At 31.6% G+C, this 22,231-nt stretch overlaps 1 protein-coding gene across 1 annotated transcript; it reads right to left on the bottom strand.

Moving 5' to 3' along the window:
* Positions 1-309: 309 nt before the first annotated feature.
* On the bottom strand, positions 310-19,415 carry LOC123911545 (agamous-like MADS-box protein MADS2). The gene is made up of 8 exons (XM_045962982.1): positions 18,966-19,415; positions 14,437-14,518; positions 7,793-7,854; positions 7,602-7,701; positions 2,774-2,815; positions 2,320-2,361; positions 842-972; positions 310-434 (listed from the first exon to the last, which is right to left on the bottom strand). Exons 1-8 carry the CDS (start codon positions 19,148-19,150, stop codon positions 341-343), a joined length of 738 nt encoding a protein of 245 aa, XP_045818938.1. The 5' UTR covers positions 19,151-19,415; the 3' UTR covers positions 310-340.
* Positions 19,416-22,231: the final 2,816 nt, after the last annotated feature.

Genomic DNA, 22,231 nt, shown 5'->3' with positions numbered 1-22,231 from the left:
TGGTTAAAGAAAACTAAAAATACAATCAAAGGGTACTTCCTTATTTAAAAACTTTTTTTACAAGCAAATTTTACAATGAGTTATGCTAACCATGCTATAGCTATATACCTTGTCTAATAGCTTCCCTTATTTAAAAACTTAAATGTGTCATTAAGTACAAATGAACCAAATTATACATGATTAATCAAGATTGGATGGAATTTGGGAAGATTTTTACAAATTCCTCAAAGAAACATGTCTTATTAGGTATATAAAGCACATGGCATGTTTTATATGTTATAGCCTAATTTTCTTCTAGGCCACAACAAAAGCATCATTTATTAAACTAAGATTTATAAATTCAGTTCATCCATCCTTGCATAAATTCATTAGCATTCTGAGATGAGGTTCCTGCAGCTTCTCTTGATTCATTATTTAACACTGAAGTATTATAGCTGTAGAAAAGAAAGAAGAGTCAGCTTCTTAAAAAAAAGCTTTAGGCAAAATTAAAATAAAATTCTAATTTATTTTAAAATAATTTTTTGACAATAATTTACTTTAAAATAATTAAATATAAACAATAACGTAACAATATTAAATGATTAAAATAAAAATATGTATAAATTAAAACTTTAAGTCCCCATGAGCTTAGCAAAGTTAGAAGGGACATTGCATTTTATATGTAGGGGTAGGGGTCAAAACTCCAGAAACCCCATTTATCCATTTTATGGATGAAATTTCTAGCCACTAGGCTACCTGATATCTGATAAAAAAAAAAAACTCTATAATACCTTAATTAGTATCACCAAAAACATAATCTACTAAATATTTGTCTACAATAAGCTAGGTTGAAGAACATTACCCAATTTGCAATGTACTATTGCCACGTTCTTTCTCATTGTATCCCTCTGATTGGTGAGGGTGGCTGCTATAGGGTGCATTTTGCCCCCTAGATTCCCATGTTGGTTGAAGGGTCTCATTAATATTCTCCAACTATGAAATTCACAAGGACATTATAAATTTAATCAAATGAGGAAGATGCATACTTCCAAATACAAAAATTCATATGTACACTTAATAATATATGTTGCCATTCAAAATATATGTACACTATAAATTTAAATTTAACTAAATGTGGTGGCACACTGAAAATGAAATTGGAGGCAATAAAGAATAGTATAGTACAATAAACAAAACAATTCAAAATATGAAGATAAAATTGGACCTTATACCTTTCCTCAATTACTCTCATACATAAAAGAGGCAAAAAAATTCTTCAAGTAAGAATTTCATTTATAGCAAATTTATACTATAAATTTCTTATAAATTTTACTTCATAATTTTTTTGAGTTGAGATTCCCATTTAACAAAAGAAATAATTTTTTTTGTTGTTGTTGTTTATCCTCTAATTTACCGGAAAAGAGGGGCTTTATAATTTAGAGTTTGACCGAAAAATAAAAAATTTGTTCGACGTAAATGGGAGATTAGTTTCTCTCTGATGAAAAAACTTTGTAAAAGTAACAGTGTTTTCAAAATTTTAAAAAATGTATCATTTCCTGTGGTTTGAAAATCAAATAATATTATTAATGCATTTGTAAATAATTAAAAAAATTGTTCCACATATTATGAATGTAAATACTACTATAATATGTGAAGTCTCCCTTGGAATCAAGTCAAAAAGAGAGATACTCTGATTTGTAAATCATGTCATAAAAGGCAAAACATTCTCTCAATAAAATCTATGAAATAGTAAATAGTCTTCTCACAAAAGAATCTCTAGCTTTGATTGGAATCTGTAGACTGTAGCTAAAATTTGTAGCTGTCCAAATTAGGAGTCTCTGCTCTTTATTAAAGAATGTAGGTTTTAAAAATTGGCAAGTGCATATTTGCAGTTTATAGTGCAAGTACTTCATATGATGATGAATGTTTATGTATGAATTTGACAAGTTATTTTTCTAAGTCATAAATTCTTTTAAAATTTTTTACAAAATTTATGTTAGTAGATAAGTTCAAATAAAAAATTCAAACATACCCTAGAATTAGTTGAAGTTCAACTACTGAAACACATAAAAAAATGTAAGTATTTCATTTCACCAAGATTTTTTTTTTGATGGCAAATATATTATGTATTAATATGTTTAGCATAATTTTTAACTATATATAAAATTAATGGATTTATATTTGTAATATTTTTCCATAAATAACGAAATGAATTAAAGAAGTTTCCACATGGACTGTCTGAAGATCAGGTTCAACTACCAGCATCATATCTAACTAAACATTTTTTTATAAGCAGGTATAAGTATAAAAAAATACTTTATTATAGGTTGTTTTATATACCTTGTTCCTCAGGATATTATTTGTTTCCATTAGCATCTCTTCCTGTGTGTCCATAAAAAGTGTAGCATCTCAAAATATCAGTACATGCTCTTATTTATAATAACAAAAAGGCTTAATTAGTAAAATGGTCCCTTAAAGATATTTTTGGTTTCAGATTGGTCCCTTAAAGAAAAAAAGGTCCAAATAGGTCCCTTAAAAAAAAAAAAGTCCGAATAGGTCTCTTAAAGACATCTCCGTCAATCAGTTTGGTCCCTAAAAAAAAATCCGTATAGGACCAAACTGATTAACGGATGTGTCTTTAAGGGACCTATTCGGACTTTTTTTTTCTTTAAGGGATCTATTCAGACCTTTTTTTCTTTAAGGGACCAAGGTGAAACCAAAAATATCTTTAAGGGACCATTTTACTAATTAAGCCTAACAAAAAATATATTTAGAAAGTCTAATCAAAGTTTACCTTTCTTTGCAAATCTGAAAGTTGATTAAGCATATGCTGTGTCTGGAGATAAATGAAAAGATAAAGTTTTCATAATCTAGTGCATAATATTATGATATCAAAAACTGGAAAATGCTAACAAGTGTCTTTGGAGTACTAGTTACGGAAGTAAAAGTAGTAAAATTGTCTTCTATTTGTGTAGTAATTTTTTTTTTGAACCAGTGTAGTAAATTTTTTAAAAATGTAAAATATGTCTTTTTTCAATTAATATAAAATTTACTATTTTTGCGTTGCTTAACTAATGCTCGGAGTACTCGTTAGCATTATCCAAAATTTATAGCAACTTTAGAACATAATATATTTTATGCATGGAATATTTCCTCAAAAGCAAACTTGTGGACAAATCATTTAACAACTACTTCAAGTCATACCAGTAGACTTAAATGTCTGTAAGAAATTTTTCCTACATATTTCTATGCTTTAACCTAATAGATTTTTGTTAGTAATTGAGACAGTAATATGTTAGTTTAGAATGTAGTTGTTAGATAATAAAATAATAGTCTATGTTATTGGGCCTATTAGGTCTATTAGTTTAGAGTCCATTAGGTTTTATTATATATTCTCTCCAATAACCTTTTGTAATGTCAAGCAAGCTATTGGTATTCTATGAAAAAAATTTAGAATACCAATAGCTTGCTTGACATTACAAAAGGTTATTGGAGAGAATATATAATAAAACCTAATGGACTCTAAACTAATAGACCTAATAGGCCCAATAACATAGACTATTATTTTATTATCTAACACCTACTCTCAAACTCATGATGCATCAACAAGAAGCATTATGAGTTTGTCAAACAAAATACGAAAATAAAATAAACTACCAAATAAAATAAACTTCTAACATCACCCCTCAAGCTAAAGCTTACTAAGCTTTAAGCTTGTTACAAATTAGTCCTGACAACAAATCAACCAAATTAAGATCACGATCAACGCAGCAATTTACCATCAAAGAGGGGAGAACCAAATCAAATTAATCCAACATCCAATCCAATGCAGTCCAAGCTAACCATAAACCAAATCAATCGAACAAATTCAAACTAAACTAATCATGAACCAAATCAAATTAATCCAACATCCAATCCAATGCAGTCCAAGCTAACCATAAACCAAATCAATCGAACAAATTCAAACTAAACTAATCATGAACCAAATCAAATTAATCCAACATCCAATCCAATGCAGTCCAAGCTAACCATAAACCAAATCAATCGAACAAATTCAAACTAAACTAATCATAAGAATCAATAGGGAGAAGTGCAATGCAATCAGAAGAGAAGTGCAATATAGGGAGAAGTGCAATGCAATCAGAAGAAGTGCAATAGGGGGAGAAGTGCAATGCAATCAGAAGAAGTGCAATAGAGGGAGAAATGCAATGCAATCAGAAGAAGTGCAATAGAGGGAGAAGTGCAATGCAATCAGAAGAAGTGCAATAGAGGGAGAAGTGCAATGCAAAAGAAGTGCAACAGGGAGGAGTGCAATACAATCAGAAGAAGTGCAATCAAAGAGAACCAAACCAACTGAAACCAAACAAACCAATTATATTTCATGCCGAAACACACACCATCTTTCTTCAAAGATGACCCTTGCAAAAACTCATATCATGAACGAAGCCGCTTCATCACGTACCACTCATATAATCATATGCAAAGCCATCACAACTTTCAACCAGTAGAACAAAACTAAAAGATGGGATCCCAAAGAGAACAAGCAATAAGGTTGCAAACAAGACAAATTCAACCGTTTCTCATCCAACATAACTAAAGGTGATTACCTCACAATTTGATTGCTACGCCGCAAAAGCAAAACAAACACCAACTAATTCCAATCCCAACAAAGCAAAAAAGTATTCTCAAACTTTTGAGAACACAAGCAATAGAAGCGACGACGAACGGTTCAAGGCGGATCAAACCATGCTCTCGATACCATGTTAGAATCAAAGAGATATACAAATAGGAAAAGAGAAAGAGAAACGACGGCTAGGGTTTCATAGAATACCAATAGCTTAACATTACAAAAGAGTTACTAGAGAGAATATATAATAAAACCTAATGGACTCTAAACTAATAGACCTAATAGGCCCAATAACATAGACTATTATTTTATTATCTAACAGTAGTTAGACAGTGTAAAAGATTTTGGTTGATAGTTGGATAATAGTAGTAAGTAATGTGAAAATCACTTAGAGCAACTATATATTTTATTGTTCTCAACTCGAATTCACCTATAAATGAGTCATGGTTGCCTATTTATAGTTGTAAATGAAATATTCTAGATATTAAATTCTAAGTCTTTCATGATATTTTCTGATACAAGTTTAGTAACTATTTTTCTATAAAGTTCTACAAGTACATGATAGACTTAACAAGTAAGAGTGAAACTAATTAATTATTGAAGTATCTTAAAAAGGTCTACAAACGTACAGTATTACTTAACAAGTAAGAGTGATTCTATAACTTTAACGGGTTTGATACACAAAAATTTAGGTTTAGAAATGTGCATCATAATTTAAAAAAAGTCTAGAAATGTGCATCATAAGTTAACGGGTTTGATACACAAAAATTTAGATTTTTTTTTAATATTTTTTAACTCATGTGACTTGGAGAGTGGTATTCTATCTTTCTTCTTCTAAGTTTTGGACCAGGATTCCTATTGCGGGAATTTGTCACAGTTTCTCACAATAATCAATTTCGGTCATTAGATTCAGATCGGATAGTCCTGATTAAATATACAGTTAAAACAGAAAATCGATCTTGTCCGTTGATTCAGATCGGACGGTCCACAGCCGTAACTGTGTCACAAGCGGTTACGGCAGCTGGAAATCCATTTCCCTAAATTTGTCCTCAACCGGGACGTGTGAGTGTTAATGGGTGACTACTTTTTGTTGTTGAATCTTAAGGCCTAGGTAAATTTTTATTTAGTTTTGTAGTTTTTAGTTTTTAGCACCAATGCTATTGAATGAAAGGTGAAGTTGGGGAGTTGTTGGCCCAAAATATCCAACTAACTGGACTTCATCTTTCCTTATAAACTATTTAGTCTCATTATTTTATAGAATAGAATTTGCAAGTTTTATTTTAAACATGGTACAGAACATACAAGGGGTGGCTCCAAAATTAATGCACAGGAGATCTGAAGTTTTTCTTTCTGACAAAATGAATAAAATTTATAATTCCAAAGAAACATAGAACATGTGTTGGAAAACTTGCTAGTATTAGTAAAGTTTCAAGGTAGTATTGCAAGTAGTTTCAAGTTTGACATCAGCATGCAAAACTAGGCAAGGCAATGGGGCGGGGCGGGGGCGGAGACGGGTTTTGCCATCTCCAAACTCAAACCCATAAAGTTCGGGTTTCCCCAAACCCATCCCAAATTCGAGCGGGGATAAAAATTATAACCCCAAACTCATACCCAACGGGGATCGGGTATCGCCATCGGGTTTCGGGTATCCCCATTACGCCTCTTTCCATATGAATTTAGATTATATTTTAGTATTTTTTTTATTAAAAAAAAAGTTAAATGTCCAAAATTATTTTCTCTCAACAATATTTTTTTAAATAAAAAAAAATAATAGAGAAAAAGGTTTGTTTAATACTCAAATTAAAATAAAAAATAAATATATGAACGTAACTTAAGAGATTGTTTAAGCGTTTCTAATTTAAAAGAGGTGAAATCTAATTTTTAGTATAAGCGGGGCGGGTTCGGGGTGGGTATCAATGTACCCATTACCCGCCCCAAACCCATCTTTTGAAATCGGGGAAAACCCAAACCCAGTCAACTCATGTTTTCCCTGTCAAAACGGGTATGGTTTGGGTGGGTACCCGCGGGTATGTGTTTTATTGTCATGCCTATGCAAAACAATCTATTAATTGTTTCTGTTAAAAATAATATAAAATCATTTATGTGGCTCTATCCTAATAGCTTAAAGCTTGTGTGATAATCGGTTATCTGACATGGTATCAGAGCCTCTCCACAATCCGTTGGGCCACCTGTTATCAGATTTCCGCTATCGGGCCACCTACCATTTATATCCACGCACCAAGTCTAGTAGTGCTGGGCATGAGGGGGTGTGTTAAGGAGTCCCACATCGGTTGCGAGATGGTCTGATTAAGTGTTTATATACTAGAGGCAGTCCTCATCTTACAAGCCGGTTTTGTATCATCAAGTGATGTGGCCGTAATATTACAGTTGCGACAATGTCCGCAAATGCATTAGACCACAATTATGGAATGATCGTAAATCACAATATAAATCGCATCACAATATTGCATCTGCGACAACCGCAGCGTAGTGGTTGCCAATTGTGCAATGGTGTCATCACACTACATGAGACTAACAAACTATGTAGTGATCACACTTAAATGTAAAGCCAAGATATTAATTAAGAGGTATGATATTGGGCATCAATAAATGTTGGTTGATTTTATAGGCCATCTGATTCAATAGGTAAAAAGAAAACAACAAATGTAAGAAACTATTGTATCTTGTTTTAACTTTAAACTTGATACATTAGTGTTGAAATTTTTATTTGTTTTTTAACCCCAAAGTTTCCTTCCGATCAGACAAATGCCTCGATATCCTATCATTAATATTATTATTCTTCAGTGTTGAAAGTTGAAACTAGCGGAAACTAAGAAACACTCAACCATAACAATGGTCGAGTATGATGAGTAGAGATCTCTCCATTTTTTTATCATTTTCCATTTTTTCTATTACTACATAATTTTAAAAAATATTCAAGATATAAAATAATGTATTTTATAACATGATCAAATGCCAAATAATTTTTGCATACCTTGTTTGACCTGATTGTCTTTAAAGAAGAGTCTAACTGGCGTTCTAGCTGCTCCAGATCCATAACATCTAAGTGCTCCAATTCTTCTCCAAGAATGTTCCTAAAAGGTGAAGATATATTATTTATTTTCATAGAACTTCATACAACCTATCAGTCATAATTACACTCTTGTATAAGATATAGCATTGTACCTTTGTGTTTGCTGTAGTGACTCAACTTTTGATTTTAGCTTCAGATATTCTTGATAACGCCTCTGCCCAAGGGAATAGTGATAAATGAATGTTAGAGTTTTCCAAAAGAAAAGCAAAATAAGTATGTTCTAGAACTTTGACAAATTGCATTTGAATGGAATGAAATAATATATGTACTGCAGTATTTTTTTTATTTTATTAACTGCAAAGATTGAGCAAAGTACCATGGTACTCTATCCGATATAAATGGAGAAAGTACAACGGATACTCTAACGAAGAAAATCAATCAAAGCTCACTATTAACGAAGAAGACAATCCAACGGAGAAATTAGACCATTCATAGAAAATGCACAGCCTACCCTACTTTCTAGCTAAAACCCAACTCCAAGAGGCCCCGTTTGATAGTATTCGCCACCTCTTTCGCCACCTCTTCCACCAATGGCGATTTTGAGGAGAAATAAGCCAATTTCTCTCCCCCTAAATAGACCATATAGTCGAGTTTCAAATCAGAAGAGCCTCTTTTTTCCTTTTCTCCCACCTAGGCATGATGTAAAGGACTCCAAACGCAAGAAAAGATTCAACGGAATCAAAGCACCGTTGTTATACCAATCCGCTTATAAATTACATATCAAATCTCCCCACCAAAATCACACTTACAAAAGATATGTTTTTCCATTTACAACTCCGACGGACACCCATGAAACCTAGACAACTCCAAGTTATCAAAGATTCGCCTCCTAAATATATTCATCCGAGTTGGCAGTCGGTGGAGAAGAAGCTTCCAAGAGAAGCTAAGAACTTTTGAAGGGGCATAAGAGTCCCACGTTGAATCTAATACCTGAAGCTTTCCTTGAGATTGAGTAGATAGACGTGGAAATAATTTTACTACTGAAATGTACATATGCTTGTTTCACCGAAAAAGCACCATCATCCCCATTCCTCCACTTCCATTCTAGGTATCTTCAAATGAAGCGAGATTTGAATTTGGCTAATTTTGTTGCACATATTAATAACAAACAAAGCTTGTTCCCAAACAAAGAAATCCCTCCTCCAACTAACTCCCAAACCTATACTCCGTTGATCCCATTAACCAATTCGTTGATAAAAAGATCGTGTTGAGTTGACATCGCGAACAATCTGTGGAATTTTAAGTGGCCAACTACCCCTAACCTTACCAACGTGAATGTAAGATAACATTTATTCCCCTATCCATCTCAAATTTCAAATAATTCCCGCTCCATATATTTAGCCACTAGAACGTTCTTCCAAAGACAATCCTCTCCCACGAACAAACACCAACCCTATCCTTAAACTTTTCACTCCAAGGTCTCCATAATTTTTCCCCTACAAACCTCTCTTCACTTCACTAGGGTTGTGAATTTGCATCAGGTGGAGCGGATCCCGCGGAAATTGCCCTGTTTGGAGCTCCGAAAACAAAGATTTTATCCCCGTGGGGATAGGGATGGAGGCAAAATTCTCCCCGCATGCACTATGGGGCGGGGATCGGGGACGAAGCATCCGTCCCCGCGGATTCCCCGAATCTGTCCATATATACACTATATATTATTATTAGTATGTCATTTATTATGAGGAGACATTTGCATCAATTGCAAAGATGAATACTATTCAAATCTAATTATCTCGTGCTGCTTACTCCGGATGAGAATTGCAACAGTTTGATGTTAAAAATGTGTTCTTGCATGCAGACTTAGAGGAGCTAATAAGGTGTATCAATGGAAGAACTTTTTATATGGACTAAAGCAATCCCCCCTTGGGCATGATTTGGATGATACAAAAAAGCAATGGTGTGTTTGGGCTATGAGCAATGCCAAGGAGATCCCACTTTGTTCTTCAAACATTCACGAGGAAAATTGCCCGTACTTCTTGCTTGTGTTGATCTATGAAGCACGGACACAGACACAGACACCCGACACGGACACTGACACGTCGACACCGATAAAAATTTGGAAAAATGACATAATTTAGTGTAATTATAAGTGTCGGTGTCGGATACGGACACCGACACGTGTCCGACACGGACACGCCTAATCTGAGGAGTGTCGGTGCTTCCTAGGTGTTGATGATATTATTGTTACAGCGGATGATTTATCTGAGAGACGACTGATTAAGAAGAGCTTATTTGCCAAGTTTGACATGATGAACATTGGACAACTCAAGTATTTCTTGCGAATCAATGTGGTTTATTCAAAGAAAGGATTTTTTATCTCTCAAAGAAAGTATGTACTTGATCTTTTGCAAGCACATCTTTTGCGATGCGATTTGAGGAGAAAAGTGTCAAAATTGACAAGGATGAGTATCAAGTAATAGAGACTGTTGTTCAAAAAAAGTAATAGAGACTAGTTGGAAACTTGATTTTCTTCGCACATACTAGGCCAAATTATACAATACCTCAAAGCTACTCTAGGGAGAAGACTCTTATTTAAAAGAGGTGGAAGTCTAACTATAGAATAGAGGCTTGCAAAAATGTTGATTATGTAGGTTCAATGAATGATAAAAGATCTACTTCATGCTATTGTACCTTCTGGTGCGCCGTGCGCGAGCCTTGTTTCTTGGAAGAATAAGATGAAAAATGTAGTTGCTCGATCAAGCGCTGATGCGGAATCTAAAGTTATGATACTACGAATTTATGAGTAATTAATTATGGATGAAACTTGTGCTACAAGATTTAAAAATAAAGTGTGAAGGTCCTACGAAATTGTTGCGTCAATAATCGGCCATCAGTATTGCTAATAACCCCATTCAATATGATCGGACAAAACATATCTGAGATAGACTAACATTTCATCAAAAAGAAGTTAATAGTTGATTGATAACTACTACTTACATTTCTTCTAGGCATCAACTAGCATATGTGTTTACAAAGGATTTACCAATCAAACAATTTAGCCAACTTGGAATGATATATATCTGTTAGTAGTTGATGTAGTAGTGATAGTTTGATAGTATTATAGAAGACTTAGTTGATAGTTGAAAGATAATACCAAGTAGTGTGAGGATCACTTAGAGCAAGAATATATTGTATTGCTCTCCACTTGGATACAATTACAAATGATCCATGATTATATATTAATAGGTGTGGATGGCACATTCTAGGTCCTTGATTCTAGATCTTTCATGAAATGTCCTAGTACTTACTTATTTCACTAACTACTCAAGTAATCTAGAAAGTTCTACAAGTTTACATCATCACTTATTAACTAATAGTTATAAATTCTACAAGTTACTAATATATTCTAGAAAATTCTAGAAATATGCATCACATTTTAACACTCCTCCTTGATGCATATTTCGGTAACTCCAAGCATAGTTCGTAGTTGCTCAAATTTTTTTCTATCCAATTCCTCGATCGATGAAACATTGATCAATTCTATTGTACCATGCTCGATGATCTTTTTTGAGTCCAAATAAAGTTATTCTTAGTCTTGGAACTTTTTCTTTATTGCCTTTGGTCCACAGTTGTTGTTTTGACACCACTTGATAGCTCTTAGAATCAAGCATGGAAAAGTTTTCATATATATCCTCCAGTGATTTAACCCGCGTTGGAGTAGATTCTGGTGAAGAAATTTCTTGTTGTGAAGGTGAAGGTAGCGTACCTGGTTTTGCTATTGTGTGTTCCATATCCTCTATGTCTAATTGTCGTATTGGAGTATATTTGAAGTTTATTGGAAAGCTTATATTCCTTTTGTCCATTTTTACTCTGGCTATCTCATGTCTTTTGTGAATATTGTCATATATTAAACATGTGTCTTCTTCAAAATTAAGAATATAGCCTTTCTCCATCATTTGTCCAATATTCAAAAGATTTTCTTTGAGATTGGGAACTAGCAAGATATCTTTGATGAATCTCGTACCTTTTTTAGTCTCTGTTATAACAGTGCCTTTGCCTTTAGATTATACGACAGTGTCATTTCTCAGTCGAACTTTTACTTTGACGAAGTAATCAATATCCTTGAAGATACTCTCGTTTTTGGCCATATAATTGTTGCAACCACTATCCAAGTACCAATTTCTGCTCAATTCATCATTGGAATCTTGTGTAGCATAGCAAAGATATTGCTCATAGTCATGTTGATCATTCTCACACTCATGCTCTTTAACGAAATTTGCTTAATGCTTATTTTTGCTGTAACAATTTTTCTCCACATGTCCAAATTTCTTACAATGTTGACATTACTCTTTCCCGCGCCATCGACAATATTTCTCGGCGTGATTTATCCTCTTGCATATGCCACATGGAGGATACTCATCTTGATTTTTCTTTCTTCCATATCTTCTATCATCATGAGACCGTAATTTGAGTTTTGATTGAAAGGCATTTTCAATTGTATTGTCATCATGCCTACTCAATCTTTGCTCATAAGCTTCTAGTGAGCTATTAATTCTGTCACAGATAAAGTAGATAGATCCTTGGTTTGCTCAATCGTAGTCACGATTGCATCATACTTACGAGGAATGGAAATTAGAATTTTCTCAACAGTTTTTTTGTCGAGAATATTATCCCCGTATGATCTCATTTGACTCACTAATTCTTTTATTTTAGTATAGTAATCTTTTAATGTCTCAGACTCTTTCATTTGAATCAATTCAAACTCACGCCTTAGAGTTTGAAGTTTAATGGCATGTACCTTGTCACTTCCTTGAAACTCCTCCTTCAATGTTCCCCACGCATCTTTGGCACTTGTAGCTCCCATTATTCTTGGAAAGATACTATCTTCTACCGCTTGTTGTAGAAAGAATAGCGCCTTTGAATCTTTTTTTTTATTTTCCTTCAACTCTTTTATCGGATTAGCATTGAGAGTTGAAAGGTCTTCTGGAATAGTAAATCTTTCCTCTAAAATGTCCCATAAATCTTGAGAGAAAAAAAACGTCTTCATTTTAATGCTCCAAAAATCATCGTTTTCACCATTGAAAATAGGGATAATCATAGATGATGGTTGAAAGATATTTGTCATGTGTTAGGAGAAAATTTAGAAATGATGTAGATATAATTAGGAGGGTTTGGTTGGAAATATATGAATGAAATTTCTACGCCCAATGTATGATCGAAGGTAGCTCTGATGTCACTGTTAGTAGTTAATGTAGTAGTGGTAGTTTGATAGTGTAGAAGACTTAGTTGATTGTTGGAAGATAGTAGCAAGTAGGCTGAGGATCACTTAGAGCAAGAATATATTGTATTGCTCTCCACTTGGATATGGTTACAATGATTACATATTTATAGGTGTGGATGACACATTCTAGGTCCTTGATTCTAGATCTTTCATGATATGTCCTAGCACTTACTTATTCCACTAACTACTCAACTAATCTAGAAAGTTCTACGAGTTTACATTATCACTTATTAACTAATAGTTATAAATTCTACAAGTTACTAATATATTCTAGAAAATTCTAAAAATGTGCATCACATTTTAACAATATCCATTCACCGATTTTGGTTACAATGGAGCCAAAGAGGATCGAACCTAAAACCTCATGTCATGCATACTACTCAAACCCCTCACCATTAAACCAAACCTAGTGGCTTATCCATTCACCGGTTTAAAAGAGTATAGTATATATAATTTTAGATTGTATAATTATTTTTATAGATTTTATTCAGTTTTATTTAGCTCGTTAATTAAGTTCATTAAATATATCATAATCTCTTTAACCAGATGATATACATACTTTACTTTTAAAATAATATTCAGAAAATATTTCCCAATTCTTCATATATAATTAGATTAGTCATTTCCTTTTGTTGGGAAAAAGTACCTACCCTTTAATAAGGGTTATTTATTATATATTTTATTTTTGGAGCGATTTTTTTCCATGTTTCCAAAATAAATTGCCTCCAGCTTAATATATATTATGCACTAGGTTTGGTCTACTGATGAGAAATTTGGGTAGTAAGTTTTAAGTCCTGGGTTCGATCCCCAGCTCATTGTAAACAAAAAAAAATAAAAAATTCAAATTATTGAATTTTGATGAAAGCTATTTTATAATTTAATTATTTAATAAAATAAAGACAATATAAAACAATAAAGATTCTTCATATTTGAAATATATATATATATACTATATGCTATATATATAAAGAGAATACGTTAGTTTTGGCGTGAACTTTTCATAATATCAACAATACCCTTAATTTTTTTTAGTAGCAACAAAAAAGTTTTATTAACAAACTCACCAATGCACAAAACACATTTTTTTAGCAAGCAAAAATATTTTATGAACAAACTCACCGTAATTTTTTTTTACATAAGTTAGAGACTGGCAGAACGTATCTGCCTGACCCGCTAGTTTTTATAAAAAGGTTTATTAAGTTTGTTCATAGTACTGCTTTTAATTCCATAGACCCAAACGTTAGAAAACAAGTTATATACTGAAACAAGACGTACAAATTATGAAAAAAAGTACATGGAAATGATATATCGATAGTATGTCAGCAAAATATTTGAATTTTTGTATATGGTCATTACTATGTCTATTATAATAGTAGTTTGAGAATGGAATTTCATAAATCATTTTGAAAATTACATTCACTCAAAATCGTTTTATATAGGTATCACCAAAAAAAAATATTATATTTTCTACCTTATTTATCATCTTGAAAGTCTAAATAAGAAAAAAAAGAATACCTGTGTTTCAATTTCAGGTTGATGCTGTAGTTCCAAGGCTCCATAACTGCATCTTTGATACCGTTCGAGTGTTTTGGCCATGCTAAAAACCAAATAGCTAAATATCAGCTTAATTTGCTAGAAATAATTAAGGAAATAGGAGAGATTTGGGTCGACTTGACCGAATAATACATGATTGAACAAGATAATATAGGACAGGATAAAATTGTACCTAAGAGAAATAAAGCGATAATATTTTTATATTCGAAAATAAAATGGATATTTTCGTAATTTTTATAGTTGTATTGTGAATAAAAAGTTGTCATGTGGATGTGGTTCAGTGAGGGACAAAAATTCTTGTTTTTGTCCTGTCTTTTGTTACCCAATTTATCCGGTCCCATAATCAGTTTCAAATCAAACAGGGTACAACAATTGTTGTCCCGTCCCTCATTTTTCTTTTCAGTAAATCTAACAGGGTACAACAATTAAGGTCACATATAAATCAAATCATAAAATACATTCAAATAAAAAAGACCTTCAAAAGCTACAATATTGAACCAAATAGTTGGACTCAAGCAATTAATAATGATTTGTTTTTGAGAAAATTATTTTCTCAACTTAAATTTCTTGTTCCCTTTCTCGTTCATTTTTTTCCTCTCTAACTTTCTTGACAAAATCAAGTTCTCACTATTTGAGATACATTTCATTTTCTTTCTTGCTCTATTGGAACAATTTCATTTCCGTTTTAGATCTCTATCTCAATTTCATTTGATTCTCTTGTGTCAATTTCCTCAATTTCTAGGGTTTTCAATCTTTTTCATTAATCCTAGAAAACCTAAATGTGACAAGGAAACTACTTTGTTATGTTAGTCCAAAAACATCTAGTCAAGATATACACAGAAGAACTTATGTCCTTTCTATGCAAGAGTAAATCTTTTTAATGGCAAAATATGAAATTCCAAAGCGAAAAGGGAAAGAAAACTACAAGTCTACTGAGACTGAGGGTGGCTACTATAGGGTGTTAATGAGTTAAATAAGTTAAAAGTTGAACTATATAAGTGAAAAAATACATCTTATCTTATATAGTAATATTTTTTAGTGAAAATGTCTTGTTTAAAGTCATTCTCTATGATGTTACCAAATATGGCTATTATTGCAGACCACTTTCACAAGTGATCCACGGTAAAACTATGCATTAAATTATTAAGAATTCTAATAACTGGCAATAATATTTTTTAAAAGTAAAAAATCACACAATTATTCTTTACTGCTAAAATAATGATATAATTAACATCAGTTTAAATAATGATAGAACACTTGTTAAAATGATCATATTAAAATTTTCTAGCAAAACATAGTACTCCTATGTAACAATCTCTCCTGATATTTGAGACTCCCCCATAAGTCTAAGTGTCTAACAAAACACAACTCTAAGGTCAAAAGGATGGAACAAAACACAACTCTAAGTCTCAAAAAAACATTTGGATAGAGAAGATTCGTCGAAGAAAAGATATAAGTTTTCTCTATTGTTTTCTTAAGTGATTATCATTGAGGTTGAACGAAAAAGTAGAAATTAGGTTTGCATTTCCTGAGATCTTGAAGCTAATTTATTTTTTGTAGCTTTTATAAATATTCATTGTAATGAATCGGAGAATTGCTCTCTCATTTAAATGTAGGTTAATTTGGACCAAACCTGATTAATAATTTTGGTGTTTGCTCATATACTCATTAAGTCTTTATTTTGTTCTTTGGATTGATAATGTGAATTTGTTTTACCCATAAACTCTAGATTTGTTCTAGGTTAAATCTATATTTGTCTGGACAGTTTAGTTTAGTTTAGTTGTCATTAGTATTTGCTTGAAATCACAAGTGAAACAAGTGGTTGATCAAATTTCACCACAAATAGTACTAAATAACAATAAAGTATCAATTATATAATATCTCTCAATTACTAGCTTTGTCATTAAATATAATACTCTTGAATTAACTCACTTGGGGTTGGTTTAGTGGTGTTGATTTGGGTCCTTGGAGTATGCTCCTCTCAAGGTTTCAGGTTCGATTCTCCCTGGTGCTAATTTCGGTGGACTAAGTCCATACAAAACAAAAAATCTCTGGCTTTAAATGGGCCTCCCGCAAGTGGGCGGTGAGATTGGTCCCCTTAGATTGGTCGGTCCTAGGGCAGGATACCAAATTTTCAAAAAAATAATAATAGTGTCATTTTTTTTTTGTTTTCACCCTCTGGTTCCTAGGGGAAGGGGGTCCTAGTGGTCCAGAGTTCTGGCATCAAGTGATTTCAATCCCCTTCCAAATGCAGTTGCGGAGGATCGAACAGCGGTCCTCCCACCAAGTTCAGCGTCAATCACCACTAAACCAACTAGCATTTAGTAATAATACTGTCATTTTATGTTTTCGTAAACTAACATATATTCTCAAGACTAAAATCCTTTTAAGAACTTGATCTCCTCAATATTTGTTTTTCCAAAGCATCCATCATCGAACTTTAAATCAAATAGTTAAGAAACTAAAATATCTACCATACTTATGTCATACCATGTTAGTTTCTTTATGGTTTCATAATACTCCTTTCAAAATTTCTTTGTGGTTTTCATAATACTCCTTTCAAAATTTCAACTATATTAGTTATTTCTTACTAATATATCTTAGTTATTTCTTTACTAATATATCTCTAATTAGACTACACTTGTTTATGTAATATTATATAAATACTCGAATAAAAATATCAATTCTTGTGAATTAGTGAAATGAATCATATATTTAGGAAGGGTGGTAATATCAATCGGATCAGGATTGCATGTTGTAACTGCTTCACGCAATTAAACGCAGCAGACAATCTCAACCGTCCAAAAACAACCAACGATCTGATTGATCATTATAATTTAAATACAATTTTAATCTTAAGCATATATTGTTGATTGGACGGTCGAAGTAACAACATGTAATCCATTTCCGTATCAACGAAGGTTGAAAATAATCTTGGAATTATTAATATAACAATTTAAATAAATAATATATATAAATTACTACCAAAAGAATGCCAGAATTCTTTTCATAAAACAGTATTTGTTGCTCTAAAAAGAAAAACAAAACACAGTGTTTGGTCGATATGTTCCTAAAACAAAGACTCGATGTAAGCTGCAGATGAATTAACGAATTGAACAAAGACACAATCAACATTGAAATTTGGACAGGACAAAAAAAAAGCCAAAATTAACATTTGTTTTTAATTTATTAATTTTTTTTTACATAATTTATTAATTATTTAATATAATTAATATAAACAATTTAATAAATGTATTGTATATTTCTCCGTGAACTTAATTTAGATGATAAAAATATCACATTATATAGGCAGGAACATAGCTATGAACTTTAGACATCCACTTATTTATCTTAACAGTAAAATTTATAACAACCAAATTATTAAAAGTTATTTGACAAAAAAATCGGCATATGTTATACAGTATAACTTTTGTATTTTTGCATTTGACAGGCTAATGTATATTTCTATCCAATCATGTGCATACAACGCAAGGGTATCAATGATAAGAAACAAACACGTTTCATGATTTTTTTCGTTATTAAAAAAAACATGTTTCTTTGAATTAAAACAATCTGCTACAAAAAAGAATAAAAAATAATTATGCTCGACACCGACAAAACATCAAAGACACGACCTCACTTAGGAAAATTATTTATTCGACTTTTAAACAGAAAAAAAAAATGGAATAAATTTCATATAAAAAAAAGTTTAAAACATTTTTATTTTTATTTCCAACCATTATAAAATTTTGCAGCACCAAAATCAGGAAACCATACCAGAGCCTCCCACCCCCAGACAGTTTTTTGCCATTTTTAATTTTCCATAAAAAAAAAACTAAAATACAAATTTTAATTTCAAAATGGAAAATTCATTCCATTTCCACTTTCTTTTTAAGGGAGAGATAAATCACTTAGAAATTAAAAAATAATAGTGGGAGAAATATTACTAATTAAGTATAGAAAAACCTAATATGAAAAAAATTGTAGAAAAATCATATATTCATTAAGCATATATATAATGAAATGATTTTGTTTTAGATGATTAGTTTTAACAATAAAATACTGTTTAATTTCACAAATTATTGTATCAAACCATAAAATGAAACTCAACAATAAGAAATAATCTAAGAAAATTCATTATGGATAACCCTTTAACAAATCAAGATAAGATTTTGAAGAAAAAAAGTTTACAAATTGTGACTGCAATCTAGGTATTCCATCATCAAATCAAACCCTAAAAATCAGAACATAAGAAAAAAAAATAAAAATCGTGATGAAAAATATGCAGAAAATCACCCAAATGAAATCAAGACAAAGAACAAATTTTTCACAGCAAGATACAAACTTTACACAACCCATTAAACAAAAAAGAAAACCAAGCAAACCCAGATAAAAAAAATTCCCAAAAATAATAAGTAACAAAGATTTTACACACAATAAAGAACAACAAAAAAAACATAATTTTTAAAACAAAATCAAGATTCATGTACCTAGTACCACTGCAGAATTCATAGAGCTTTCCACGGTTGGAGAAAATAATAAGAGCAACCTCAGCATCACAAAGAACAGAGAGTTCATAAGCTTTCTTGAGTAACCCATTTCTTCTCTTTGCAAATGTTACTTGACGATTTATTTTGTTTTCAATTCTCTTCAGCTCTACCTTTCCTCTACCCATTATTTTATTACTTTATATATATTTTGATGACAAAATAAACATTGCTTTTTCAGAATATATTAGATGAAAGAGAATAATATAAATTTTTATATTTTTTTTGACTATTTTCTGCAAAAACTTTCTTCTATCTCTTCTTTGTGTAAGGTTTTGATAGGATATGATTTGATATGTCCTTGAATTTTGGTAGTTATGGTTATTACCTAAAGGTACTATTTATTATAAGGAAGATATTGAGAATATATATTAGCTCTTTTTCAAAGTAGTTGAAAGTAATTTAAATAGAAAAACGAATAAAAAGTAAACAAGTTTATCCTATAGTACTAGCCCTAGTACTACTCCTTGAATTTTTAGTTTTTCACTACTAAATTTTTTTTAACAATATATTAATCAACCAATTAGCTCTCTCAGTACATTATGACTGAAAAACAACTACACCAGTTTATAGATACGACAATCGAAAGAACAACCTGAAAACAATGTTAATCAATGCACAAACAAGTAAACAAGTTCGACCACCGGCTATGTAGTTTGAAACTAGATTGATATTTGTTATCTTCAACCACAAGTAAGAATAAAGTTTAACCTTATCCAGAAATTGAGGTAAGGCCATTTTTGAATTTTTGTATAACATATGATTTCTTTTGTTCCAAATAATCCAAGCACAGAGAGCCAAATATGTACCTAGAGTGATGATACCTCGAATTGCCAAATTTACTTTAATTGAGAACCTATCTCTCAACAATCTTCATGCAAAAATAGACAATTTCAAGGGGACTTTTTTGTGCCAAATGAGATATTCAACTGTGTCCAAGAGACCATACTGTTGAGAAGTCAAGATCTGATAAGCCCTCCGGACTAGAGAACTCTGACAGGATTAGGCTGTAATTGCCACGAATCTGGAGATTGAGTCCGCGGAAGAAAGTTGTGAAGTAAAATTTGACACCCCCTTAAGAAAGGATCCTCTCAATTATTTTTTCCTCAATTTTCCTCAATTGTTACATCATAACCATTGAATAACTTTTCTTCAATTTTTTCTCATTAAAATATTATCACATGTTTTGATCCAATGATCTAGATCCATACATTATTCCCTCAATTTTTTTTACAACGTAGAAAATCCACTCTCCTCCCCCAACATCTCATCCTCCCACACCTAGAATTGTCTCCTTCACTACTAAAACTTGAATATATATTTATTTTACGATCATGTAAGTATGAAGTTTCTATTATTATTATTATTATTTTTATTATTATTATTGACGACTAACCCTTATCCAAAAATTTGTGGGACACGTAAAATGAGTTTTCCCTTTTCAACCAAAATTTTTCGATACAACTAAAACTTAAATAATTTTATAGTGAACAAATAAAATAGTAAAGTTGACCAGAGTTGATCCAATGGTAAAACTTACTTCACTATAGACCATGGTACGTTCACAAGGTGAGTAGTTAACTCAAACCTATATGGCTGCTCATAGTCATAGAGAACAGTCGTTGGAAATGTTTTGTTTCTCGGAGGGTTGTGGCTTAAGGGTCTATTAACTTTTTGGCATGTGGTGGTGTTGTTAATATGGAAAGTTAGGAATGACTTCTTGTTTTCTTCATTTATGATGAATTGTATTTTTATGATTGTTTCATTTATTTGTTTTTCATATAGTGACAGGAGATATTCTTTCCTCTAGTTTTTTGTGATTTAGGTCAAGTATTTCTTATACGAGGAATGCTAGCAACACACTCTTTAATAAACACACTTTAACACACTCTTTTCTATTGGTTAAAATTTATATGGGTCCCATAAAAGTTATATGGGTCCACATTTTTTTATGGGATCCATGTGAATTTCAACCAATAAAAGAAAGTATGTTGGAGTGTGTTTGTTAAAGAGTGCGTTGCTAACATTATTCTTCTTATACTTAATATATTCTTTCCTCTAGTTTTTATATACATTTCTTTGCCCAATTAATATAACTTTTGCTATCAAAAAATAAAATAAAATCTTGTGCATGACAATTTTTCTTTCATACAATAATAACTATTATGTGCATTAATTGTACCATTTTGTTCATACAATAACAACATTTTTTTTTTGTTACATACAATCAGGGGCGGAGTCAAGAATTAAAACTTGAGGGATCAAGTCCAACAAGTATAATTACATAGAGAGAGAAAATAAATTTTAAGTGTTCAATATACACAAATAATTCTAAAATTTATAATTCAATGTCATGTCATATTCTAGAATTATATTTCCTGATATTAATTTATATTAAAATGTCATTTTTAAATGCATTTTGTATGCATGACTAAACATTACGGGTACTAAAAATTTACCTTTTAATATTCCAACAATTATGATTATTATCGATGTAAAAATTATTTTCTCTATTCATAAACATAAATTAAATCTATGAAAAAAATGGAAGTAATATTTCATTATTTTAATGTGTCTATTCTAATATTCTTTTATGTGGTCAAAGAGGACTTTTTATCATTAAAAAGAAAATATGTATAATGTGCCTAATCTGATAGTATATCATTATAGTGTAAAAAGAGTTGAAAATGTTGGGGGGATTGTGGCCACATGACTGCAGTCTGATAAGTGGATCAGTCTATCGTCGAGTAATAATTCACACTATAGTATTTAGAATGAGTTCGTATCCACGGAGATCGTGTCAAGGCTACTAGTTTCGCTTAGGAATTTAGGAAAGTAAAGTGTGTTGCATTCGCTTTGTTTGGTTCGAAAGAGTCTTGACAAATATTAAAAGTAAATAACAATAAAAAAAATAACAATAAATGTAAAAGGTGTGCGAGTAGATGAGCACAGGTGGTTAAGTGTTTTGAATCCCTCCCTTAATCCTGCTTGGTAACTGGCGTTATATCTGCTTTACTATTCATTTATCCATCTGACGGATTAATTTCTTTTAGATAAGTTAAGTGCTATCATTCCTTATCCTATAGCAACTAAAGAAGTATAGTCAACCGCTGGTAGGGTCCCCCTTGTTTGTCACGTTTTCTACCTTTAACAAGTTCTCACGTGTTAACCTACCTTGTTTGCATAATTTATCTATGTGTAATTCTTAA

This window comes from Trifolium pratense, linkage group LG2 (genome assembly GCF_020283565.1).
Source record: "Trifolium pratense cultivar HEN17-A07 linkage group LG2, ARS_RC_1.1, whole genome shotgun sequence".
NCBI classification, from domain to species: Eukaryota; Viridiplantae; Streptophyta; class Magnoliopsida; order Fabales; family Fabaceae; genus Trifolium; species Trifolium pratense.
Note: the sequence above shows the minus strand (reverse complement) of the source record. Positions and strands in the feature narration are given on the sequence as shown.